This window comes from Andrena cerasifolii, chromosome 2 (genome assembly GCF_050908995.1).
Source record: "Andrena cerasifolii isolate SP2316 chromosome 2, iyAndCera1_principal, whole genome shotgun sequence".
NCBI lineage: Eukaryota > Metazoa > Arthropoda > Insecta > Hymenoptera > Andrenidae > Andrena > Andrena cerasifolii.
The window spans coordinates 19,075,777-19,102,371 of record NC_135119.1 but is presented as its reverse complement, the minus strand read 5'-3'; the positions used below and the strand labels follow the sequence as shown (position 1 = coordinate 19,102,371).

General features: G+C 44.5%; 2 protein-coding genes across 9 annotated transcripts; one reads left to right on the top strand and one right to left on the bottom strand.

Moving 5' to 3' along the window:
- Nucleotides 1-3,904: 3,904 nt before the first annotated feature.
- On the bottom strand, nucleotides 3,905-9,412 carry LOC143378701 (transforming growth factor beta activator LRRC32). 2 transcript variants are annotated; one of them, XM_076830620.1, is made up of 6 exons: nucleotides 9,134-9,412; nucleotides 8,705-8,976; nucleotides 8,037-8,296; nucleotides 6,350-6,656; nucleotides 5,151-5,312; nucleotides 3,905-4,621 (listed from the first exon to the last, which is right to left on the bottom strand). In XM_076830620.1, the coding sequence occupies exons 1-6, from the start codon at nucleotides 9,345-9,347 to the stop codon at nucleotides 4,295-4,297; spliced, it is 1,542 nt and encodes a 513-aa protein (XP_076686735.1). In that variant the 5' UTR covers nucleotides 9,348-9,412; the 3' UTR covers nucleotides 3,905-4,294. The 2 variants fall into 2 exon arrangements, with proteins under 2 accessions (XP_076686735.1, XP_076686736.1); XM_076830621.1 differs by having other exon boundaries at nucleotides 6,350-6,638.
- A 506-nt stretch (nucleotides 9,413-9,918) lies between these two features.
- LOC143378591 (homeobox protein PKNOX2) lies at nucleotides 9,919-26,507 on the top strand. Of its 7 annotated transcripts, none has more exons than XM_076830426.1 (9): nucleotides 9,919-10,246; nucleotides 16,799-16,897; nucleotides 17,278-17,587; nucleotides 19,052-19,252; nucleotides 19,772-20,063; nucleotides 20,420-20,545; nucleotides 20,664-20,863; nucleotides 20,950-21,308; nucleotides 25,526-26,507. In XM_076830426.1, exons 3-8 carry the CDS (start codon nucleotides 17,279-17,281, stop codon nucleotides 21,271-21,273), a joined length of 1,452 nt encoding a protein of 483 aa, XP_076686541.1. In that variant the 5' UTR covers nucleotides 9,919-10,246; nucleotides 16,799-16,897; nucleotide 17,278; the 3' UTR covers nucleotides 21,274-21,308; nucleotides 25,526-26,507. The 7 variants fall into 7 exon arrangements, 6 of the variants coding, with proteins under 6 accessions (XP_076686541.1, XP_076686540.1, XP_076686537.1 ...); XM_076830425.1 differs by having other exon boundaries at nucleotides 23,951-26,507; XR_013088312.1 differs by having other exon boundaries at nucleotides 9,920-10,246; nucleotides 20,950-24,374; nucleotides 24,407-26,507.
- The last annotated feature ends 88 nt before the right edge of the window (nucleotides 26,508-26,595 follow it).

The window sequence follows — 26,595 nt, the reverse complement described above, 5'->3', positions numbered from 1 at the left end:
ACGATTCGCAGGTATTTCTTCGCGCCGTAAGGGTAGCTGCATTGTCTTTCTACTGTTCTCTGGCTTTCGGGCAAGGTCCTCGGTGTTGCGATCTAGAAGAGTGAGTCTTTGGACGGACACGTGAGATAGGTGGATCGGGCTGGAGTTCGTGGTTTGTCTGCTTTGTGTTTGCAGTCCTCTGGGGTCGTTTATGGTGTCTCGGGTCGCTTAGGTTTGTGGTCCATCGCGGGGGTTGGGTGGACGGATCTGACTCGTGACTGATGATGGGTTAAAGGGGGGTAGGTGGTAGGCACTAGCGATGATGATTGCTTTTAATCTTCCTCCGGGTTTAATCTTCCTGGCGGAGTAGCCAATAAGGTGGAGAATAAATGGGGTCAATACGCAACTGAAATAGTTACCTACGTTACACAGGGACCGCGCGGTATCGCCATACGTCGATTCTTCTACTTAACTCCACCACGTGAAAGCATTTTAACTCCGTAACTGAATAACGATCGGTTTTCAGGGTCCATGTTCGCTACCACTTTTCCCTTTACCTCCGTTAGCGCTACACGTGCGCGAAGTCTGTAAATAGAATTTGTACTTTATTTTTCAACAGCAAGCTTTCGACTCGTCTGTCATTGAAAAATTAAAAAAATACATTTTTATCTAAAAATGTACGTGACAATTGTAATATTATAGTGTAGAACTTGATTTTTGGCACTCTCAGTGTTTCCCGCAAGGACTCTTCAATTATTTCCCTACATTTCGATCGTTGGTTTCCTCTTTCCTGTTTCGTACGAAAGTAACAAAAGGTTTTCCCTCCCTTTTCGCTTTTTTTCTTTTTTCTTTATCACATCAGTATTGATCCTCCGTCGGGCGTCGAAGTACATGAAAGCTTCTCGCAAGTCAATGCATCTGTATCGAATCTTGAAAGGGTAGAGAATGCGGATCAGGAGGAGCACGAGCGCCGGATTAGATTACTTATCGGACGATGTATACAGCACGTTCAAAATGGCCGTGTGTCGGTGTCCGTCCGTGTACCTTTATCCCTCTACGCCTGCCTACAGGCTACCTTTCGATCGACAAAGTTATTACAGCATCACGAAACCGTTTTCCCGGATGCCAGCACAATTTTTCCCCCCAAGAAATATCGCGACTCCTGTGCGCTCTGATTGCCACCACCTAGGGGCTTCCCAAAACTCGGTGTTTTTGAAATAACACAAAGATGTTTGTAAATTGTTCACGAGCCGGTTAAACTACCCCGCCAATTCCAAGGAGCGGAGCTCGCCTACTTTAGGGAAACTACACCCCCATTTCATCAAATTGCTAACAATCCCTTCAGTAGCCATTCCCAATCATTGTTTACTAATAGGGTGCCAACGTTCGCTATAAAATGCCGCCTGCCTTTAAACACTCCTACCCTCTTCGTACTTCAAAGCGACGCTGTAACTACACAGCTCCCGCTAAAAATATTACCCGAACATTTCCACCTAACAACCCCCTCTAAACTTCCAACAAAATGCACCCTAGGAGACGTCCCTGTCCCAAGCAATCAAAACGGACACGACCCGCTGAAAAACATTCCGCGCCGCGACCTGTTTAGAGAAACGCACGTGTAATGACGCAATCATCCACGAAGCAGGACCCGTATTCATCCGCTGCATTAGAGAGCCTCTAGTATGTTGACGGCGGAAGGGAGAAGAGGCGCGTGCCGGCATTTAGACGTGGATGCTTCCGTGATTATTGAGTAAATTAACGTCCCAGTAATTGTGTTACCGACGCGTGTCCATTCATCCGTCCCGTCTGCCCCTCGGTGGTCTACAATCCACGTCAGTAAGCCACCCTCTCCGCCACCCGCCCCCCCCCGCCCCCCTCCCCGACGATGTCGACGGTAAAGCCGAAAACCCGTCCGCAAGCTTAACGCTGCCGAAACTATCCCTGCAGCGTTCCAGAAACCGCGTCCACCGACAGGCCGGCTAAGCAAACTCTCTCGAGACTTGTTAGACGAAAAATGAGCGCGGACGATCCTACGGATGGTAATCGAGAGCGTGCGCCGCTATTGGCCTGCATCCCCAAAATTGGCCACGCTCGATGGTCGTTGGAGAGATTTTCGAAAGGTCCCTCGCTTTTTGGTGATCTTCGGCTTCGGAGAGGTCGCGGACCAGGGCTTGAAACGGCTCCGAAAATAACTGTTTAAAATTGTTATATATTGGCTTGGCAAGTGAGTGATTGCGAATTTTAAATAAGAAGGAAAATTGGAAAATTTTACTTGAAAATATAGCTTTATTAAATTAGGTATTGTCGGTTTTGTCGATGACCTTTTGCCATCTTTCAGGCAGTCTCATAATTGCATGTTCATAAAACTTCTGATTTTTGCCAGCAAAAAATTGAATTAAATAAGATTTTACATCGTCAGCGTTGTTAGAAATTTTAACATTTAAGGAGCTCTGCGGGGAACGAAGAAAATGGAGATCTGAAGGCGCAAGGTCAGGGCTATATGGTGGATGTGATAACACCTCCCAACCTAGGTCCAATGATTTTTGGCGAGTGAGCGAAGATGCGTGGGGCGTTGCATTATCATGTTGGAAAACAACACCCTCCCGATATGCCAATTTTGGCCGATTTTCTTGGACTATCATAATTAATGTTATAATAATTAATGATATCAATTAGGGAAACATCGATAGAAGAATTGATTCTGGAACCGTTTCGGAACCGATATAGAACCGAAGTAATAACGGTTATGGAACCGATATGAGGAGGGAAATAGGAACCGTAACCAAAACAGATAACAGTTGGAAATTTCAGGTCTTCATAAGAGTTATGCAAAGTAAAGGTTCTTCGTAACCGTTTGGAGAACCGAAATCGATATTATAACAGGTTTCAAGCTCTGTCGCGGGGGTTCGAAGAGGTGAGTCGAATGCTTTGAGTAACTTAAGGGGATACAACACCTTGTGGGCCCACAAAAAATGGGTGAATTCAAGATTTGTTTTCTCAGGTAATTTTTCAGTGAAACATCGGGATTTTTTAGGAGATATTAGGCAGCATTTTAACATTTAACGCACGGTTTTTATTATATTTTAATTTGTTCGATTTTTATAAACCTCCAAAGCCGAACTGTTTCAGTGATCAGAAAAAAATTATTTTCGAAGCCATTTCCTTATTTTTAAAATTAGTCAGAAATCGTACGCTGCATTGAAGAAAGTCTATTTCTCTTCAAGTTGAAATAAGAATTTTTTATTTTATATGTTCCAATAACTCAGCCACTTTAAAACTGTATGAGTAATAAATAATGTGTGAAAATAAAGTTAAAATGTTGCCTAACATCTCCTAAAAGGATCCCGATATTTCACTAAGAAATTACCTGAGAAAACAAACTTTAAATTTACCTATTCTCTCAGGCCTACAAGGTGGTTGCACCCCCTTAAAGATTGCCCAGTCATTTTGAGATACAAATCAGTTGGCGATGGTCTTTGCTAACGAATCATTTATTGAACTTCTGCTTTAGAATTCTATTTGGCTTTCCATCAGTCTTTAATTACCCCCGTTTGGTGCTTATGAAATAGCTTCTATGCAGAGATGGGCAAAATTTGCATTTAAAGAAACTTTCGAATAACTAATAAAAGTTAAAAAAAAATCTTGATCCGTTCGTTAACCCGAGTCAACTTTATCCTACATAAAACGAATAATTTGTTTAACTTTTATTCTTTATCCGACATTTTATTTAAATAAAAATTGTGCCCATCTCTGCTTCTACCTCAAGGCTGATCGAGTACTTAATCCTGAAAGAATGGCACGCAAAACGAGAGATGTGTTTCAAGGCACGTTTTATTTACTATACTATTTTTCTCGCGGTACAAGTCGTAATCGCAGGGCGAAGAGCGCGATTAAAAACGCAGGAGGGTGGATCACCCCGGATGAAGAAGCCTGCGAGCTCGTTTAATGGGCAAACTTAGAAAAGTAGAAGTTTATTATAAAAGTACACACCACTCATGTCAGCACGTCATACAGATACGAAAAAGAGTTATCGTCGCGGATATTAATATTTCCCTGATTCTCCATTAACATAAATAACTACACCTAAGCACCTAAGATCTAAGCATTCATAGCGCACTTTCCAATCCCGCTATTACGTAATCAAATCATCCCCGAGCACTGTCTGAAAATAATGGTCCCTCTCTAACGAGCATCTCGCGAGGGCTGTAATTTCGTAATTCCCATGAAGCGCCGTCGCCGGGACGGCGTCGGTCGGCCTGTTTAACTCGTTCCTCGTTTCTTTATCGACTAGATTTAATCAACGGTAACGGGCACGTCAGATCTCGTCGTCGTTGGAGGTTCTCTTGTAGAAGGCGCGGGAGAAGCTGGCCGGCCCTTGAGAGCCGCAGAAGAAGAAGCCGCGGCGCCAGAGGACGAAGATCGTCAGGCAGACGGGAATGGCCAGGAGCAAACCGATCAGCACGCCGATCAGAATCGTCGCGTCCTTCTCTGGCTTCGCCCCGTAAACGTCCAGGCAGCGGAGCTTCCTATGCGACAACGACGTTAAGTTCTTCCCCACGTGCTCTGGCGGCGACGCGCAGGTGAGTGTATTTACGTAGTCTCCCATTAACTTCTTCCCCTGCTGCGGCAGCAACGTGCCAATCTAGGGACAACGAAATGCAATTTAAATTGGTAGAGGTGATACTATATGGGTGAAACTTTTTAACGATCGGGACGGTGGATGCTTTCGTACACCACGACTAGTATAGTCCACCTTGAGTGAAAGACCCTGATCGCGTGAAGGGGTCCATACAGGGTTGCCCCGGTACTTTAAAATACAGTGGAAAGTTTAAATCTACTCTACACCTTTGAGTAACAATAAAGTATGCGAAAATACTTTATTTCGCGAAATGATATCATGCGAAAGGTAATTTCCTCGAGACTGGTAATTTACTGCAGTTTCTTAAAATTTCTTAACACAACAATGGGCGTTTAAAGCGTCGCGGCCACGCGAAATACATGGACGATATGGAATATCGTGGCTGGCGAAAATTAAAGACGAAAGAGAAGGATTCGCAAATTGGCCGTCGCCCGCAAATCGAATCGATCGGGTTCAATACAACCCACCCGCCCCCCGCATCCGCGCCCCTTCTCCCCCGTTCGTATAGTATTTCGTGATTGCCAGAACTTACCAGATATTGATTATTGCAATCGCAGCCCCATTTGTTGTTCATCAGATTCAATTCTTCGAGCGAGTCCCAGCTTGCTACGAAGTGCGTGGGCAAATATCGCAGCGCGTTATCCGATAAATCCAGCTTCTTCAGCGGCGGCCACACGGGCCCCTGAGACTCCTTCTGCGATCAAACACAATACTCCTTTGCGATCTCCTCTCCATTCAATCCCATCAATTTATCGTTTCGCGCTGGCTCCGCGCGTCACAATCGAGCGGGAATAAAACACCAACAATGACTCCGCCGTTACAAAGAAACGAGTAGACATCTCTGCACTATTCCTCCAACTCCCCTCCATTCCCCCCATCCCAAAATCACGGTGTTCTAATATATTTACGTAAGGGGGTCTTCCAGTGTAACGAAGCATTGTCTTTGCGTTTTTTCGGAATTTTTTCTGAGGAGCTTGTAAAAGTTATTGCTACCCGGCTTATTTCTACATGCTTATCTGTATTTCGATTACATTTTCAATTTTTTTTAGCACGACAGGATTAAAATTAACTCAAGTGGACCACTTTGTAGTTGCTTTTGAAAAAAAAGCGATGTCCATTCGGTGTACACTGTTGGACGGTTTCTGATCATCTGAAACAAATAATTCGAAAGGATTCCTTATTTGTATGTCCTTGGCTACAGCCGGTACCAGAATGAAAGAAAGATATTGAAAATTTAAAAAATGACGGCACTTTGAAGATTGAGTTTGGATTTTCACATATTTTTTCCACTTTCTGGGGCTGTCAGAATGAAAAAAATTAAATAATTTTCAATATCTTTCCTTCGTTCTGGTACCGGCTATAGCCAAGGACATACAAATAAGGAATCCTTTTGAAATTTTTGTTTCAGATGATCAGAAACCGTCCAACAGTGGACACCGTATGGGCACCGCTTTTTTTCAAAAGCAACTACAAAGTGTTCCTCTTGAGTTAATTTTAATCCTTTCGTGCTGAAAAAAAATTGAAAATGTAATCGAAATATAGATAAGTATGTAGAAATAAACCGGGTAGCAATAACTTTTACAATTATTCATTTGTATGATTTTTTTTGCTCATATAAAGAAACGTGATGTTTAAAAAATCAAGGTACACACCTTGCTGTGTGTATAAATTAATCTGCATTCTTTTTAAAAGAAAATTTGATGTCTTAATATTTTCAATAGCAAAACTTACCTGAGACGCAAGAGCGTATTCGTCGACGTTCTCCAATTTCGGGCAATTCTGCACGCGTAGGTGTTCCAGTGCCTCCAGGCCGGCGAAAGCGCCCGGCCCGATCACTGTAAGATGCGGCATGCAGCAGAGGCTGAGCTCCTTTAATTTCGGCATAAGCGGGAAGGAGTGCACGTGATTGATAACCTGGATCGGATTTTCGTCGAGATAAAGGCTCTCTAGCGTCGTCTCCCCGAGCGCGGAGGGTGGGACTGTGAGCTCGTTGCCGCTCAGGTCCAACTTTCTCAGGTGCCTACACCGCGGACAAACACTTTAATCAAAATGCGCATTATAGGTATCGCCCATTTGCTGTGGCAAAATCCAGAAAAAAGATATTCTCGATTATCGTGGAATCCAGATTAATTGAGTACCTTGCAGCAAGAGGGGTGCAGCTCCATTTCTGACGGTTTTGAGTTGCAACGTGAAATGTACGTAAAAAATTTCCAAATAAATAAAAATAGAAATATTAATATTTTTGTTATAGAATATTACTTCGCCGAAAATAGAAGTAAAAAACTTATCAACTCAATGACTACTAGTTATTTTGTGAAAATATATATTTTTCAATTAGTGTACTCTTCTCAATGCTGAGTCAAAGCAGTAATTTTTCATAAACAGTTTTCTCTAATTTACTCGAAGTTCGCGAAGATAGAGCTGCAGCCCTCTTGCTGCAAGGCCCTCAATTTCGATTGCCATTCGAAGTTTGGCAACACACATTTCCTTCCGCGTGCACGCCTCTGATCAACGCGATATCTGTGCTTCTTATCAGCGCGTTCGAGTCTATTGAATCAGTTTCCCTTATTATATCTGTAGATAGCCGCTACTCCGTAACTCTAATACCAGAATTCCCGTGTAAAGTCTGAGCGATATCGATGTCGAGGTTTTAAGGGATTATACCTAGTCAGCCGGCCGAAAGGAGGCGAATGTTTGTGAATTTTTTTTGAAAAAGCGGAAGCATATAATTTCACAGAACTTTTTGCAGTTAAAAGAGCAACGTTTAAAGAACATTTGGTAATTTTTTCGTGGAAAAATATTTACGTTTATAATAAAATAACAAGCGACATCCAAGAAGCCTTTTTAAAAATTTGTTTTTGCGGAGAACACTGTGATTCGGAACCAGATTATCTAAAAACATGTTTAAAAAATTAAAATCGACTTAAAAAACATAAAAATGCACGGGAAAGTAAAATATAATTTTTTCCCCTTATTTAATCTACGACTCTCCATTTTCTTAAGTCGGCGTCAGATTTACACAGTGAAAATGATAAGGCGCCGACATAAAAAAATTGAGAATCGTAGATTAAGTAAGGGAAAAAATTATTTTTTACTTTTTCGTGCATTTTTATGTTTTTGAAGTCGGTTTGAATTTTTAAAAATAATTTTTAAAATAATCAGGTTGCGAATGGCAGTGTTCTCCGCAAGACCAAATTTTTAAAAAGGCTTCTTGGATGCCGACTGTTACTTTATTATAAACGTAAATATTTTTCCACGAAAAAATTACCCAACGTTCTCTAAACGTTGCTCTTTTAAATGCAAAAAGTTCTGTAAAAATATATGCTTCCGCTTTTTCAAAAAAAATTCCTGACTAGGTATAACCCACCCCTTAAGGAAACTTTAAATTGCGCGGTGATCCCCTAACTTGAGGACTTACCTGGAATTATAAAATTGGGTGTCCGGCAGTGACTTCAGGCCACAGTAGCTCAGGTCCAGTTCTTCCAATGTTATCAAAGAGCTGATTGCTAGGGACGTGCGGAAGTCGATTTGCGTGAACAAGTTCCTGGATAGGTTCAGTACCTTCAGAGCCGACATGTGCTCGAATAGATCTTGATGCAACGAATGAAGGCTGTTGTAAGACAGGTCCAAGATGGCCAGCTTCTTCAGTGGTTCGTAGGCTTCCACTGAAAACCTGCCCTGAAATTTAAACGATCTTCCATTCGACTAGAAATTTAAATGTGGCAATAATTATAAATGACCGTGCAATGACCGTGTAAAAAAATAATAAATGCAAAAAGGCGCGAGCTGCAAGGCAGGTCGCAAAGTTTAAGGGCAACTAATAATACAATAAATCAAAATCTGAATCTAATTATTCTAATTCGACAGTTAATGCAGCGTCTAACGTAAAGTTTACAACACTAGACGCATCGATTGTCAATTTCTGCGGAGTGGAAATATCTTCCTGAATTAAAGTTCCGAGATAACGAGTGTGACTAACGGAAGATTAAACGGATTATCGTGTAGGTGACCTAATGGATGAAAACTGTGATAGAACATTTTGGTTTCCTGTCAGCGTACTTCTGTTATATCGTTACGCAATCTTACCTCGAACGCCTGGGGTTGCAAGTTCTCCGTAGTGAGCTGATTATGACTGAGATCCAGCTCGGTGAGGTTGATCAACTTCTTGAAAGCGGCATTCTCGATTTTCGTGATATTACTCCCTCGCAGAATCAGCTTCTCAATCGCAATTTTAGGGAAGGGTTTCACGGCGGCAAGCGAGTTGCCTTTGAACGACGCAACGCTTATCGTTACGTTCGGCCATTGATAGTCCTCGAAATGAACGGCCAAGTTTCTATCTTCACAGCTTATAACATCGCCTAGCAGAAAAAGAATAATTCCCTCTTCGTTTATTACTTGCACAAGCGGCTTCGCGAAGATGATTATTTAAGTTAAATAGAAATCTCTCCCGTCGACTTCCACCATTTTTTTTTCTTAATTCGTGATTACAATTGATTGCAGATATTTCTAAAGTACCTGTACAGTTGCACACGGTGCACAAGCTCGGCAGTTTCGGTGCAGGAGCCTCCTGCGTTTCGTTCCTGTGTTTATTCTCCGCGGCTGTGCTGTTCGCCTGTTCGCTTGCAACGACCGTGGCGTTTTTATTCAAAGCTTCGACATTCTCAGAGGCGTCTTCGCACTTTACCATCGAGGAAGCGAGAATGCACACAAGTAACAGTCGGCGGTCCATGTTTCCACGCGAGATCAGCGACCGTAGAACTTCGCGTCACGAACTGAAATCGGGTTTCTCGTATCAAGCCGACCATCCCTGATAAGGAGGCGGTGATAAGATACCGTTGGTCGCCGTTACTGATGGTTCTAAGCAGCTACACAGGCAATCCCCTTGGAGCTAATTCGTTTTTTTTTCTCTCCAAATATAATCTTAATATCCGCGAACAGCGCAACTTTGTCCCTTGAGAATAAAAGTATCAAAAGACACATTCAACTGACAACTACGTATCATCGCTTTGAAAAGAATAGAAGAAACACGATTACGGCTACCTAAAATCGAAACCCGAATAAAATATTTCTACGCCCATCGTTTCGTTCAAAAGTATCTTAGAAGGTACATTTAATCCAGAATAGTTGTATACGTAGCTCGAGTTTCGACGCGGTTGACTTTTTTTTCGCGTGGCGATTTCAAATATCGCGCGCCGTCCGCGCGACGCTCGAGTGGGCAGGCGATCGCGCCGGTGCCGCCATCTGCCGGCGGCTCGCTGTACCGACGGAGGAGAAACCTTCGCGAAAAGTATTGAATCGGTGACGTCACAAAAGACGTGTCAGTGGGGAAGGAGTAGACGGGACCGTGGAGGAGCGTGTTGAAAAATGTCCGATTACTTTAATTTATCGTGCGACGTGAACAATGGTAAACAGGCGCGCTCGTGTTGACCGACGCGTTGAACGGTAGGCCGGTGTCGGTGCATGGTTAATCGCTGGCTCCCGGGCTATCACGTGGACGAGAACTACGTCAGCCTGCGGACGAGTCGGGCACACGCCGACCGAAATATCTGCCCCGTGCAATAAAACCAGCGGACGGTGTTGTTTTGCTCGCCGCGAGATCGGTCTGGACCGGCCCCTTCGCGGTACACGGTAAGTGGATCGGGAATCTAGTGGCGGATCGTGGCAGTGGCCATCGGGGGACAGCTGTTTTCGTGCATCGGATTCGATCGGCTAACCCCCGCTGGGCCCGTGCACCTGCGAATTTGTGAGGTTAGGTTCGCCTGCTCTCTCGCCCCTGGTTGCGCCGATACACGCGAAAAACTTGTTTCGTGCGCATTGCCCCCAGTGAACGCCCATTTCTCGCGGTCTGCCTTGACAGAATTGCGGATTGATACGATCGATATTGTCAAGGGCCGTCCAGAGAGCGAGGTTTTTCTAGATGACATCACGCGTGCCATGCGATCACACTTCCACGGCTTCCAACGTCCCACGCTTTTTTCCTCTCTCCTCGATGTGCTGTTTTGTTTATTTCGTCGTGCATCGAGGAGTACCCTTTCTCCCCCCTCGATTTTCTTAGCGTTTTTGAATAATGGTGATCACCTTTCCTCGTCACTCTTTCCATGTGTACGGCTGCTTGCATCGGTTAGAGTTGGATTCAAATTTATATTCGGTGAATTAGGTTGGAATTTTTTTGAGGAGAATAGGAGAGGTTTCATGGGGTAAACGTGACTCTTAACAGTCGTAACGTACTTAAACGCGATTCGTACGGTTTTTTTTGTGGACACTTTCCTCCGAGCAACATAACCAATGTGCAACGGTGTCGCCCTGTTGTCTCCGTTGCCCTGTCGCAGTTTAAAGACTCGTCCAACTCTTTTTCCCTTTTCAAATTGAACAGGACAGTTTTATGTTGTGCGAATGATACTGTTTCTTGGCACGGAGGATTGCTTTTATTTTTATCGCGGAAGAATCTGATAGGATGTACATCGTAACGCGTACGCGTCTTTTTAGCGTGGTAAAGTAAATTAACATTCCAACGTGTTACGAAATTACCGTGAAATTAGATTTCATATTTACAAGCGGGAAATGTTAAAATAATCGCTATGGAATTCGACTTGTCAGCGGAGAAATATGCGCCGCGAACAAAAGTGCGCTTGTACGTAATTTAATTCACACCTCTTGCGTGTATAATTATTGCATTCCCTCGCACACTATTTCGTTCGATGTAAAATATTCGTAAATTATTTCAGTGCACGCGTGTAAAGAGAATAACGTATCGTAACGCGCGATTCTGCAGGCAGATAATGCGGACCGTAACGATATATCGCTGATGTTAAAACGATTTCTCATTAATGCATTCTCAACAAGACTCAGAGTTCGCCAATACTACTGATTTCTTATTTACACCGCCATATATTTCTTTCGCCGCTCTTTATTATACTTGAATTATACTTTAATGCCTTTCGATTATCATATCCGTAGTTAATGACGCACGATTGCATGCTCTCTTTAACATTTTCAATAGTTTAAAAAATAGCGAGCCCATTTAAATCCAAAATGCCCTGATTCCAGTAATATTACATTTCTTAATACACAGGGAATAATACGTAATACAGATTCCGCCATGAAAATTCAGAAACCATTGAATCCCCAGCGCTAGAGTATCCACCTTGCAACGAGCTGGTCGGTGTTTACATCGTGTCAGGAGAACCGGTTGAAATTGTTCAGAGAATTTGTTGCGGGAAAAAAGGACTGGCAAGGATACCGCGATGAAATATCGCCGTTACATTATAACGCGCATGAATGTCACATATAAATTCGAAGCAACAAACTAACTCGTATGAATTACGTTTCCAAATTTGAAAAATCCATGCAACGATTATTCCCACTCCATCCCGATGAATGTATGAATATCCATAAATAAAAATAAAAAAATGACGACCATACAAACCCGCAAGATTTATGCAAACTACTTTCTGGCGTCAACTGAAATTTGCATTAAATCGAATCAGCATTTTAAACCCACGAGTCGTTTTCACTCGGTCGGTATAATTCATCGACGATACCAGAATCCTTTAATTCACCATGCTCGCGTATTCTAAAAAAGAAAGACCTGCACAAAACTGAGTCTCTGTGTCTCTATCTACGTTGCTCGCATTCCGCGGCGCGCATGCGCACGCCACGTGCAACGTCCAACGTCGCCCCGTTTTACAAATCTCTTCCCAAAGAATTCCCCGTAAGAAGCACTCGGAAGCACATCCTCCGATTAATCCCGAACGCTGCGTCAGGTCGCGTCCGCCGTAGACGACGCGCGGAGGGGACGGTTCGAATATTGCCGCCGCAGAGAGTGGCCGCGCTGCGCGGCGCGGTACGTGGACCGGAAAGAAGCGGCGAAAACGAAGTCGAATTTCCCGCAGAAATTTTATCGAGCACCCTATAGGTAGACAGTTGCGCAGCAGTCGGGCATCGGCGCCGCCGACAGCGGTGGCCTCTTGTAGTTTTTGCTACGCCCTCTTCGCATGAAAATGATTCTTCCCCCGGCGTGCCGTAGTAGTAGGGATCGTCGACCATTGGTTATCGAACGTTTGACTGACAGCTCGACTATTTCTAGTGTGTCAGGCCGGCGATGAAACGGAGAGAGAAAAACAGCCTCTGCCTGCCGCATTAACGCCTACCGATCATCCAAACGTGTGCTCTCCTCTAAATCGCTTTCGTCCACTTTTCGCCGTCGGTTTGTTGCTCCCGACACGACGCCGGCTTAATACCGCCGATGACTGACAGGTAGTAAACAAGTCTGCTCGCCCACCGGGGATACCATCTTTGTCGTAATTAACTCTTTCGGTGCCAGGCCGGTATGCGGCCGCTTTTGAAACGCGTTTTCTTGCGGCGAAATTGTCGCCCTCGCCGATACCCACTTTGGCCACGGCTCTGACGTCTACATAGAAACGGGCAGACACGATATATACGCGTGAACGAGCGGACGGACGTGTGGCACGGTACACGAGGTTATTAGAAAGTGATTACTGCTCTGTCGATTCGAAACGGACGTAGTTCGTGGCGTAATTTTCGAGATGTCGAGCTATTAGACAGAGGAGCGTGGTTTCGCGCTGGAGCGGGAGTGATTTTTCTCATTGACAATGAAGATGGACTCCGCGGTCGCTTTCGGCGTGTACCTGTTAGGGATATTTCTTCGGAACTAATGCTCTTTAAGGGGATTGTAGCTTTAAGGCTAAGTTAATGTTTAGTGAAACTGTTGGTAAAGAGTGGTGAAACTAGTGAATCTGAAGATGTGGATAGGGGGGGGGGGGGGAGAAATGTTTGTCCACTGGATACGTATTTTATTACATTTTGAGTACTTCCTCACGTCTGAAAACGTTCCCCAGGTCTTAACTGCCCGCTACCGCCTTGGCACTTAAAAGGGTTAAGGATTTGTTTCATCTTTTACTTGCGCTCGTAAAAACATGCTTCATTGCTCCGCCGCTGTTACTTAACGTTACAGGCACGAGAATGCATCGGGATATATTTCTGTACTTAACTCGTTATGTGCTTTAGTAATTACAGAAGCTTTTTTTTTCTCTCTCTCTCTCGTTGAAAACTCGAGACGTCGGGTATTCATCGTGAATCCGATGCTTCGGAATAAAAGGTTAGATAGAAATATAATGTAAGGCGTACTTAACTTCTCGTTTCCTATAACGACGCGTTAATAAAAACGTAAACGTTGCGCGCTCGGGAAAAAATCTGCATGGTAGGTTTCGTAGCATTTAAGTTGTTAGTGTTTTTTAAATCTTTTATTACGTCTAATTGCACGTTCGGTACGGTTGCACGGTAATTATCCGCTCGTTACAAGGAATCGACACGTTAAGCGCGTGATGCAGTAAATCGCGCGAGCAAAGTGCACGTTACGCCATTGCGCAGCTTCCGCCAATCGGTTTCGTTCGAATTAATAACCGTCGAGTTTTCGATTGTACGCGACACGTGGGCTCGGCGTTTGCGAATCTCCGTTCGTCTTATTTTCCGTCCCCCTTCCCCCCCCTCCCCCCCCCCCGCCCCGCGTGCGAAACAGATCCCCATTTATCATTCGCACCTATTCCTCCCTCTACCTGTTCACTCTACCTGCGGTTACACGTGCGTGCCGGTTCCACCGTATTCGAGATACCATTTCTCCGCGATAATACGTCGAAACATTTCTTCTTTCTTTAATTAGGGAATGCTATTATTGGGCCTCGATTCGTTGCACGGAATAAAACCATTCGGCCCCGTTAATTGGCTCGGTTAGATAGAGATAAAAAAGCATTCCCGAGGTATGCGGCGTCGTAAAACAAAAATTCCGCGTCGTAATGTGTGCGCAGCGTGACGCCGCGAAACCAGGCAAGGCAACACATCGAGAGCATTCCGTCGGTTACGATATTTCGATGGACGTTACGGGATCGCGGCGGCTCGGACTATTTTTCTTCGGCTGGCTTCTCTCGTCGGCTCGTTAGAGCGTACGCGTCGCGCGCCTCCTGTCCGGCGACAGCTGCGTCCAAATGCCATCGAGCACCCGAAGAATTCGAAAGCGATATAATGCGTCGTTCGAAGCGCTAGAGCGACGACGGCAGGCTTCTCGTCCCCCCTCGCGTGCGAATCAGCAATGCGGAAGATGGGAGTAGAGAGCAACAAGAAGCGAAACTTCCCTCGCCGGTGGCTGCGCCGGGGAAAACTTTTAATAAAGATTGTCGTAGCCGTGGGAAGAGACTCGTAAACGAGTGATAACGCGCGGGACTGGAAAAGGAACAGACGGGTAAAGCCACGAAGGAATAAGTTTCTGCATAACTTTCGTATCGGCGAATATACGCTAATGATATTCGACGAATGAACGCCGGTGTGGTATTTACGTCGCGCGTCGAAGATTTCTAACACAGTCGTCCGTTTGTGTAACGATGTATCCAGGCATTGCCGGCGATCTGCTTTACCGATCGGCAAGCATTGTTCGAGAACTCGAGATGATCGAAGTCCCATAAAAACCTACAGCTCGCAAGGAAACGAAGTGTGCAGCAAAGGAAGAAGCTAAGGCCCGTTGCCCGTATTAAGATTATACCTGCGAGAAGAAGTAAACAGGGGGAAGAGATTGCTAAATCTCCGACGGTTAAACCTTGGCGAGCGATAATATTCACGCTTGGAAGCGCACGAGGTTGTTAATACTGGGAACACCAGAAAACGAACGACACGCAACGTTTCCTGATTTTCATTAAATACATCTGAGGCTCCTCCTCGCGGCAAAGCGCCCGAAGAAAACAGAAGTTACGTACAGTGTGAATTAAAACGATACATTGGTATTTATGTTTCTCGCGGAGCCGAGACCGGCGTGTAACTTGAAACGTCAACAAAACATTAATCACGCGAAGCAGCGAAGAGTACATAAAAGAGAAAACGTTAGCGTTCGAACTTGTAAACAGAGCTTGTTTACCAATCAGCGCGTGAATGTTTGGACAGAGACATTGCGAAGATAATCCACTTTTAACGAGGGTATAGGGTACGGCTTTCGAGCGAGGTACACAATGCCCAAGGTCCTTTGCGATCGGGTGGCGATACGTTAAGATTCGTTCGACGCGTTTCAAGCTTTCTTATTCGTGTGAATGGGATGGAAGGAAGGACGCGAGGGAGCATTGAAAAGCGGCCGAAAAATGAAGACGGCGGAGAGGTCGTCGTCGAAGTTGGACGAAGAGGGGGCGCAGCTGCGGAAACGAGCGGGACGCGCTGACCGTTCACCGTCAGCGATAATATTTTTAAATGAAAGCGGCGAGAGACGACCGGGCCACAATAAATATCGGGTTTAACGGAAAGACGCGGGCACAGTTGAAGCGCGCCGCTTGCAAGTAATGGGTACTCTGCCCGCCGTCGCCTCTCCGCCCGTTCGGGCGCCACCACCTTCTCTCTCGGCCACCTCGCGGCGTTCGCGCGACGCTTCTGCTCTTCTTCCCTGCGTCCTACCTCTCCCTCTACCGATCCATTCAACCGCGCCAGAAAGAACGAGAAGTTTTGATAAAACGCCTGGGGAACAACGGCGCTTTTAATGCTTTCAAGAGAAAGCTCGCCCTACCCTGTTACTTGTTTTCGTTTCCCCCCCCGGTATCGAATTAATATCCAGCCGCAAATTCGCGTGGATATGCGACGAAACGTATCATACGTTCGACGTACAAAGCTCGTTCGTATCGCGGTAGATTACTCAATTATAATCCGTTGCAAGCAGGCGGAGTGAAATTGGATTCCCCCCCCGGGTTTTCGGTAGCCACTGCGGTTTTCGGAGACGCGGCCGTCTTGCCGTCACTAGCAGTGCCGCAGTACTTTATTTATTCATACCAGGGGGACGTGTATGGGGATTGGGGAAAATTCAAAAGGAACGTTCGGAATGGGAAGCAGAACTGGTGCCAGCAACACAGTGCTGATGGTGTTGAGACCGTCTAACGATGACATTTAAATGCAGCGCCGCGCATCGTTTGGTTCCTCGTGCCACGACGATTCTCTCTCGCCCCCCAACCCCCGGCGTCCCTTTCTTTTTGTCTCATTTCAGTTCCTCGCTTCTGCTCGAAATACGTGAGAATGTGTCATCAGACGCATAACATTTTCGTTCTTTAAACCCGAATTCATTCCGTGCGCCTGTGAATCATTGCGTAAATAATCACGCGTAACTTGCTAACATTCTTGTTTTCTGTTTGCTTTCAGTAGGACCCTGTGAATAACGTGAGAAGCGTAGATCGAAGGTCGTTACATCCGAGGCCCCGGAGGACCTGGGCAACGATGGAAGGTGCCAGCCAGGAATGATAGGTAAATGCTTTGGTTAACGGTAGAATATTCGAGCTCTACTCGAAACAGTAAAGTGAATCTTTATTTATCGACTCGCATCGTAAACATATTTTTGAAAGGATGTAGGATGCGAGCTACGTCCTTCGGGGGAAGGTGTTCCACGTTCGATCAACGTTGGGGCTACTTCGTTAAGCTGAAGATAAACCGAGGATAAGTTTCGTGTATCTACTCGGACTTCTTGGTGAAGCTAGTTGCAATGCTGATGGGATTACGAAGCTTCCCCTAGGTGGATCTAGCTTTAAACTATTAAATCTGTAATCGGTGGCGAGAATTGGGGCCGTGGGGTTTCGAAGAAGTTGAGTAAGAATAGAGCTGACGCCGGTGCGATTGTATTGTCGTAGAATGCAAGAGGGTAGCACCGCCGTGGCGCTAGCGATGGTGACCCCTGGTTACGATCAGGACCCTGCAAGCGGGGTTGCCGATTACACGACCCACCAGGATCAGGCTCAGTTCGAGGCAGACAAGAGGGCTGTCTACAAGCATCCCCTCTTCCCGCTGCTCGCGTTACTATTCGAAAGATGCGAGCAAGCCACGCAGAGCTCGGACAACTCGACGTCCGAAAGCTTCAACATGGACATACAGGCCTTCGTCCAACACCAAGAAAGAGACCGAAAGCCATTTCTGATCAATGACCCCGAAATTGACGGTTTGGTGAGTACTCTTAACAGGCGAGCTCTGGGCGTTTAAAAAAATTAGGGCTCCGTGCGGTTTTAAGGCGGGCTTTTTGCGCCTTGGGCTGAAAAATAGGTAATTCTTTCTGAATTTTTTGTACAAAAACGGTTCGACAAATTAATTTGAGATTTGGCAGGCTGTTTTATTGTGTCTCGAACTATTGTTCTGAATTTTTGTGTGACAGTGAAAAAAGAAACATGGCAGATACAAAAAGAGCGTTGAAAAATAATCGGGCGGTCCTGGCGTTGACGAAAAGTACTGTAAGGTTCATCCGAAACACAAAAAAGAAAGGAGATTCTTAATCTATATGAATGTGGCTATCGGTGGTAGTAGATTTATTGTCGTATTTGTTACCGTTCCTTTTTTATTTAAAGAAGTCTTCCCGATTTTGCGGCAAAACAAAATAGACTCAAATCAGGACGCTTCGCCTTCTTCAAAAGCCTGCCATTTTAAGAATCTCTTAAGAATCTCTTTTCTTTTTTGTGTTTTCGATAAACCTTACAGTACTTTTTGATGCCAGGACTACCCGATTATTTTTCAACGCTATTTTTGTACCTGCCATGTTTCTTTTTCACTGTCACACAAAAATTCAGAACAATGGTTCAGGATACAATACAACAGCCCGACAAACCTCAAATTAATTTGTCGAAACGTTTTTCTAGAAAAAATTCACGAAGAATTAGATATTTTTCGGCCCAACAAGGCGCAAACCCCCCTTAAGGGGACTAGGCCGTAAAATCGCTCGAAAATTAAGTATTCTTTACGAATTAATTGCGAGGAGATGAATGCGAGCACAGACTTTTCCTTTTACACAATGTTTATTACTATCACGCAGAGTAAAAAAATATTTTTTTTGTCCACATACAGTGGCGGATGAAAGAAAGCTTATAACTTTTAAAATCGCATAACTTTTTTAAAATTCGTCCAAACGACATGAGATTTTTTGAGAAGCCAGAAGGATTAGTTTGCTAAGTGACGTGTTTCGTTGTTTTGAAAAAAAATATATATATAATTGATCGGAATAGCAAAAAATTAGTAAATTGACTGCCTAAGGCCCTAAAAGTAGTCCCCTTAAGTTTCGTTCTCGTTAATATTAAGTGGAAGCAATAAAAAAAAGCGTGATCTTCAAATATCCTCAGTTGTCTGTGATTATAATATCTGTCCGTAGAATTCTAATGCCATTTTAATGCGAAAAATTTCGAGGAACGAGTGTAATATAAATCTCGAAAAGAATCGGTGTTAGAAATTTGAGTCCTACTTGCGTAAATCTCTCGAAACGGTGTAGATTTCACTGCCACCACTCTCGCCCCCGGCGCGTCCACGAACGGGTACCATGTTCGTTCGATTAAGAAAACAAAAACAATGATAAGCGGCGTATCGAAGCGCGACATGAAAAGAAAATCGATGATATGCCGACGTTGTTTTGCGCCTTGCCAACCGTAGATGATCAAGGCGATACAGGTGCTGCGGATTCACCTGCTCGAGCTGGAAAAGGTTCAGGAGCTGTGCAAGGACTTCTGCAACAGGTACATCACGTGCCTGAAGGGCAAGATGCAGAGCGAGAATCTGCTACGCAGCGATTACAGTCACCATGGGCACGACATGGGCCCATCGAGTGGCAGCAACGGCAGCAGTCCCTTGCAGGTTAGATATGTTTTCTTTGACGATTCTTAAAGCTCCCTGGCCTGCTCCCCCTTCACCTACGTAGATATCCCAACGTTAGCGATGCGCAAGAGCCGCGAGTACGTTCCATCAACTTGGACAACACCGCTAAGTTCTCTTAACCGTCCTCTAACTCTTTAACAACATCGTTGCTTGCGAAGAATGTAGCTCTAATATAATAAATAATCAGTAGAAGCTTCGGCAGTCACTCATTTCTTATCAAGGAAGAGGGGTGCATTACTTAAAAGGCGATACTTGAGTAAGAGTCGGTTAAGGGCCTCCTCAATGCCTCGAAAACTAACAGCGCGAGGGGAAGTCATGTTATGTTTTACTTGGCAACCATGTCGCGCGAGCTCCATTGAAAATATCCCGTACGTTAGGAGGATCAGTCGTTCGAGCTAATGGTTTTAAAAAAGACGAGCGATAATTGCGCGTCGCTCGAAATATTATAGAACCCCCACCCCTGCTCTCTGACGGCTAGTTGCGACATATATTTCCCAGGTGCTGTCTTCTACAGGCAATGATGTTGAGTCGGGAGCTAACGGATTCAGAGTGAGCAGAGGCGACACCCTGTCGGAGAACGGTGGCGCGAGTCAGACGGCCACGCAAGAAGAGACCGGTAACGACAGGCCGCCATCGGTGCGATCATCATCCACTGCTCAACGCTCGAACAGATCCTCCAGCCAGGACCATGACGATCCTCTGTCACCTTCCACGGTGCATGGGAGCACGCCCCTTTCCCAGATCGGGGCGCATCCCTGTGCACCAGTCAACGACATGTATCTTGGTCAAGGTACGCGCCAATCCCCACCGTTCGTCTGAATTCGTTACTACTCACTGGATATCTCTTTCAGTCTCTTAGCAAATAGAAGCGATTGCACCCTAAACAGATTATTGCTTTCTCTGTCTCACTTTTTAAGTTCCGCGCAGTGTCCCGCTTAATTCTCCATTGATAGGGTCAGATTAAAATCAGTGGATGGATGATAATTTATCCACTGCACCCAACTTACCAATGGAGGGTTAAGCGCGGGAAGTATCAAAGAATCAGAGGTACAAGTAGTCTTATGCTTGACGTAGCAGACAATTGAATTTAGAAGGGAGAGATTGGACGTTGATCTAAACGTAGGCGTTGTCAACTTCCGTTTGTAGATGATACGGACTATGTGAATATTGGCGACAGAATATATTTAGAAGAGGCTGGCTATTGGGGCCTTCTAGCATTGCAGGAGCGCGAGCATGTCGATGTCGGAGACGCTAGTGACGAAAAGTGTTTTGGTTAGAAAAAGTTGCACACTTACAAAAGATAAACAAAGGATATTAAGAGTACCGAATAGTGAGACTGTATTACGCCGTCACACGTTTGCCACAGCGAATACATACTTGTTGTGCTCAGATATCACTGTGGCGGGCTCTCCTTCCCCTGCACCCAGCGAAGATGAAGACGAGGGATGTGGCACTGGCACTGCTGCTTCAAATCACAGTAGTGGTCACGGAGGTAGTCATAGTAGCATTAAGAAGGGAAGACAAAAGCGGGGTGTCCTACCTAAACAGGCTACGAGCATTATGCGAACCTGGCTCTTTGAACATTTAGTTGTAAGTATGATTCTTTATTCACCTTGAAGCCGAGAGACTGCTTCGTACGACTGATTGACGAGTTCTGTGTTTGCTACGTTCCGCAGCATCCTTATCCTACGGAGGACGAGAAACGTCAGATCGCGGGCCAAACGAACTTGACGTTGCTGCAAGTTAATAACTGGTTCATCAACGCTCGCCGACGAATCCTCCAGCCGATGCTCGACGGCGCCGGGGCAGATCCGGTGCAGCGGGCAGGGAAACGTCACAAAGTGTCGAAGCACGTGGTCCAACAGCAGCACGTTCAGCAGCAACAAGCCGGCGGCTGGCAATCCGAAGACTCCGGGAGCGATTCAGGCTCCAGCGACGGTGAGGGGGGTGCCGATAGATCGAAAGACGGTAACGATAGCGACGAAGATGATCTTCACTGACCTCTGTCGATCACCGAAACGTCAACCTCTTTACGGTACCTTCAAATCCAGTTGCTCATTACAGTATTAAGGTATTCGAGAATAGATTTCGCTTTAACTGTCAAATACGTAATTATTCTCGCGAGAAATCAAGGGTATATCGGTCGAGGTTATCACGCTCTCTTATCGGATCCATTCACCATCCACGGGAGCACCTTTACAGATTCTTAAGCGTCTTCAATTGTTATCCGCTTATCGTGGTCCAAGAATGTTTGAACAGTTATTGAACAAATGGTAATTCGGTTGGTACGTGTTCCCTGTTCTCCGCAAGAGCAATCATCCGAACACGCGGCGAGACTGCGAGCCGTTAAGTCGAAGCGAAATTCCTCTGGCAAAACTGGAGCTTCCCTCGAAATTGTTATCTCTCCCCCAGTTTTCGCAATTTACAGTCCACATTTGTATAGTTTCTCGTTTCTTGCGGCTCTTTCCCTTCTCGCCTTTCTGCTCGGAATAACGGAGACGCTACAGTAGCGTACAGTATTTTCGAAGATCTCGTTTTCTCTCGCAACGGGTCATCGCCCGTGTCCTTTCACTCTTTAAATCTACATCAAGTAACAGAATACTATACGGAATCATTCGATTGATCGCAACATAGTTCCAATACTGACAACCAATTTATAGAAGCAGATTATTTTTGAGACAGCAAGGCACGCAACTATTCGTGCGCAAAATCTTTATGGAAACAACGTGTACATTCTTCTATGATACGATGTAATTATAAAAGAACATGCTACTGATTTGATGGTGCCGCTAGCAAGTTATAGCTAAGAGACTAACGCAAATCCGGGGTCGTTTGCATAGTTTTTTATGAAACTTCGTTTCCAGCAAAGTAAATTTCTCCAGCATTTAACAATACTTTCTGAGTCGTATAAATTGCAGTAAACAAAGAGGACACAGTATCGATAGATCTGGCATTTTTCGGGGTAGATATATATACTGCAATTACAAGATGTTTATTCTCGGAGTTCCATACACAGAAGATGAAAGTGAATAGAAGAACGGCTTTCGAACGAAAGACCTCACGATATTTCGGAATTTTCATTCGATCGAGCTCACCTAACAGGCATAGACATTTCTGTGAGAATTCTTAACACATCTATAGAGCCGTTTGAAATCGTCCAAATGAGACTATGTGTATAGTGTAGGAATCTTGTAACGACACGAATGAGAGGACGTAATCAACCCTTCCTACGTAAACTAAGATACGACGGATATTGTTACTACACTTAATGTTAGATGAGATATGTCTTGCGATCGGTCAACGCAACGCAGGGAAAGAGATCTCGTTAAAATTGTCGATAGGAAAAATGGTTCAAGATAAATTCTCAAGTTCGTACAACAGATGATTGATCGGTCAATAGATAATATAGCAATCTCGATCTTGTATTCTTCGTGCCATTAAAGAGCGTGGTAACTTCCGCGTTTTAGTCTTTGTTCAGCTCTGCAGTGTCGTGACATAGCAAAGTGGCTATCCCTCCAAGATAATAATAACAATAATAATAATATTAATAATAATAATACTATTACGATTAATAATAACAACAACAATGATAATATAATACTACTTTAAATATATGATGATTATATTTTTAAACTCTAAGTGTCGTCTTTAAACGCGTGTACCGCAGTTTAACGAGGTTGTGGTACTGCTGTACATACAATTCACAGAACTGTTAGTAATAAAGGGAGACATATTAGTGATTATCCGAGGATGGAGATTAACGATACCTTTCTTGTAACTGCAAGCAGAAGAGAAACAAAGTAGAGGCGCGAAAGAGAGAAGGGTGGAGAGAAGGTGCGTCTAAGGCTCGACGACAAGCACATGCCATCTTAGGATTAAGTGTTCATACATTCGCTGTCTGCATATGATCGTTGCGTTTTAATAGAGGTGTCCTCCAGATCGCGAGTGCTGAATACTTAGCGACCCGCGTACTTTTCGAACGGTGTGGAAATATACTCTGGGATTCGATATCGGTATCGTTTTAAAGCCTCTTCGTTATCTATGTACATACAGAGTGGGGCACGAGTGCTGTGTGGCACAAGCGAGTAGCACTTGATTACTTATAAAAGAGAAATACGTAAAAACCGCAACGTCCTTCTTCATGCAAGGCTTCGTTTTCAAGAAACCTCTGTTCCATGCTCTCGACTTATTTTCTTTGTCCAACAAGGAATCAAATCTCGTAGACTGTCCCATGAATTACAGTTTAACCAACCCTGTACAATCTTCTTCCTGCGCACTTGCATCCGGCTGTCCTTCAGTTACTTCCAAGTGGTTCCGTCCATGGCATTTCGAGCCATTGAAACTATCCTCAGACCATTTGACTGTCTTGGAAATCTGACTCTAAAGGGACAAGTGTTATCCCGGATCGTTGATTAAAGAAAATGTAACAGCTTCGCTGATCAGGCTTCTTGTTCCTATCTGACCACGATGGTCGCCCTGTATTTCCTGAAGCATTAATAGCTTCTACAATTTATTTATCACCGGACGATTACTTTGACGTGTTTGCTGGTCCTTCGTTAGCCCATAATACAGTAGAAAGCGTAGCTAGAGATGTCTGCTAATGAGATTCCGATTTCCCTGTACGGTCTCAATGAAGTTACAAAGAAACTTATACTTCGCAACTGTATTGCTAAATAGGTCTACGCTAGTCCATTGATTTCAACGCATCGAGGACAGCCAGCGTCTCGCCAAGTAGAGGAGCGCCGCACGAAGTGAATGCGCAGCGGTAGAAGGAGTACCGAAGCTCGTCCTCGATGCGCTCAAAGGAGCACGTGTCTCGCGCAGAGAAGAAAGTGAAAGCCGTCGATCAGATCAATCATTTCACACTGGTATCGTTTTACATTCTTCCGGTATCGATGTACATAGCCGACTGGCGCAGAGTGCTTCCATTAGTGGCTCACAAAGCTTTTCTCTGAGCATTCGAGGCGAACCGATTGCAAACAGTTGCCGGCCGATCCTGTCGCGGCTGCCAGGAGCCGCGAGGAAGCTCCAGACGGAAGGGGACGAGTCGATCGAGGCTTGAGTAAAACGGATGTCGTCAGTTGAAGACAGCTATTTTACAGTATAGCTCCATATACGGTGTAGTGTCGTAAGTGAGAATAAGTCGGGGCGATCTGTGGACGAAAGCGGGCGGAATCGACGAAAGGAACGGGAAGCATCGACTTTGATCGTGTATTGAAATGATAAAGTGAAAGATCAGGCTCCCACGTCGCTTCCGCCCTCAAGTAGACCGCCGAAAGTAAGTGACCGATCGGTTCGCGCTGATGAATTAGCTCGCTGTTCACAAATACCAGCAATAACGCGCACTTTCCATTAACGAGGAGAAGGTAGACCTAAGAATCGTCGGCTCGTATCGCGAATCACCTAGTACGGGACTATACTGTACACGTGATTAAGTATAATGATAAAGTAACGATAGGATTAAGAGGTAGGTTGTAAGGCTGAACCACGTATACGTATGTGCTGCGGCACCAGACGACTGTGATAAACTCGGTGGGCGGTGCCCAGCCTCCTACTTCATACTTGTCTACTGAAGAACTACGAAATACTTGAGCACACACACACACACACACACACACACAGGACAAAAGTAGAAACATTTACCGAACAGGTTGAACGTATGTTTGCATTGAGCTTGCATCGAGAGAAATCGCTGCTGGGTCCGTAGGCTTCTTACATGAGACATTCTCGGTTGCACTGCACGAGCTTTTGCTCGGTCGGTGGCCGTTTTCACTTGGATGCTAGCGAAGAGTTCGGTGTGATCGAGGAGACGAAGCGAGATCGATGATAGAAAACGTGATTAGCAATTTGTTCGTTGCATGGGGATGTATGAGATGGTTGTTTCTGTTAATTAACGCGCTCGCTGCCAGGAAGCGATGCATTTGATCGTCCCAACTCCGTCGTAGGCCATTCTCGTTGCTTAAACATATTTAGGGATACTATATTAGCGTATTTAAATTTTGTCTGTAACCTTGTAAATGTAAGTGATAGTTTGTTACAAGTTCATTTTATTTAAAGTCGTAACGGGCCCGGTCACTGGTAACCGGCCTGGCGACGGACGTGTTGAACTCGACGAAATGGTTAGTACCTATAGCTCTGAAACACGCTTTATACATGTTTAAGAGCGCCACCATTGTTTGCTGTAAAGTGTAATGATGTCGGGGGAAAGAAAGGTCTGGACTCGCTGAAGCATGAACGTTTTCGTCCTTCCAGGTGCATTCGAGTTACATGTACGAGGACGGACCTTCAGATAAATCTCTAATGCTTCTACGCATTAGCGATTGACGTGTGCAAGCTCTATCTAAAATATTTAAGAAGATAGGAATGGACCAAAAAAAAAAATGATACGACGGTGATAAAGAGTTAGTTTTGGTACGTGATCGAATCTTTACAACTTTGAAATGCTTGGATTTGTTGAACTGCTCTTTTAATCCTCCATAGACGCTTATGGATCAATGGTACCGAGAATTACATTAATAGTATATTCCATTGTTTCTTACTGTTATATCGTTGGTTTCTTTGACAGGACATTATGCTTTAAGAGAGTATTCTATGACACACGTTTGTAACAGTTCACATTAGAGTTGCGTAAACCTTTTCACACATTCAGAGAGAACGACACAGCTTTGTCGCGTAGCTTATGTTTAGTTTATATTTCACAAAGTGATTTACTCAATCTCCAACTTCTCTTTCTCCTCGACTTTGCCCCTGCTGCGTGAACCGCCCCTGTTAATCTCATATTTCTGTTTGCCTGTTCCCCTGCGTTTCGTTAAGTTTCCCCAATGTTCCATTAACATCTACCGTAATGTTAGCGAGCCACAGAAAAAGCTTATAACAAGCATATTCCGTTTCATGTATTCTAACGTGCTTCGTCTTGCCGACAGATCAATTCGTTTTATACTTTTTCATAAATGTTTACATACGTGTATTGACAGATATTTGTACAATTTGATATTGCAAGGCACGCACGCACATGCGCGTGCATATTACGCTAAGATTAAACTAAAGGACTTTCAAAGGTCCATTCCTAACTTAACTGAAATTTTAAGTCGTAAAATAAACGTATTACATACATAATTACGTGCATACTAAAAAGGAAGCATAAGTAAATAACTTGAATACTTCTCTCTCGTGTACATCAAGGTCCTGTTAAATAAGTTGTTTATTGATAATAAACGCCATCACGCTTGCAGTACGTGTCTCTGATTTTTATATCGTGTAATCTTAAGATACCATTTAACCCGTTGCACATATATATATATTTTTTAAACTGCAGACAGTGG

Bases quoted from the DNA above. Each gene is read 5' to 3' on its own strand.
- LOC143378701 (XM_076830620.1), bottom strand. From the start codon at position 9,347: ATGGACCGCCGACTGTTACTTGTGTGCATTCTCGCTTCCTCGATGGTA. The intron at 8,297-8,704 runs GTAAGATTGCGT...TTTAAATTTCAG, and splicing joins TGCAACCCCAGGCGTTCGAG to GGCAGGTTTTCAGTGGAAGC. The intron at 5,313-6,349 runs GTAAGTTTTGCT...GTTTGATCGCAG, and splicing joins AATACGCTCTTGCGTCTCAG to AAGGAGTCTCAGGGGCCCGT.
- LOC143378591 (XM_076830426.1), top strand. From the start codon at position 17,279: ATGCAAGAGGGTAGCACCGCCGTGGCGCTAGCGATGGTGACCCCTGGT. The intron at 17,588-19,051 runs GTGAGTACTCTT...TGCCAACCGTAG, and splicing joins ACCCCGAAATTGACGGTTTG to ATGATCAAGGCGATACAGGT. The intron at 19,253-19,771 runs GTTAGATATGTT...TATATTTCCCAG, and splicing joins ACGGCAGCAGTCCCTTGCAG to GTGCTGTCTTCTACAGGCAA.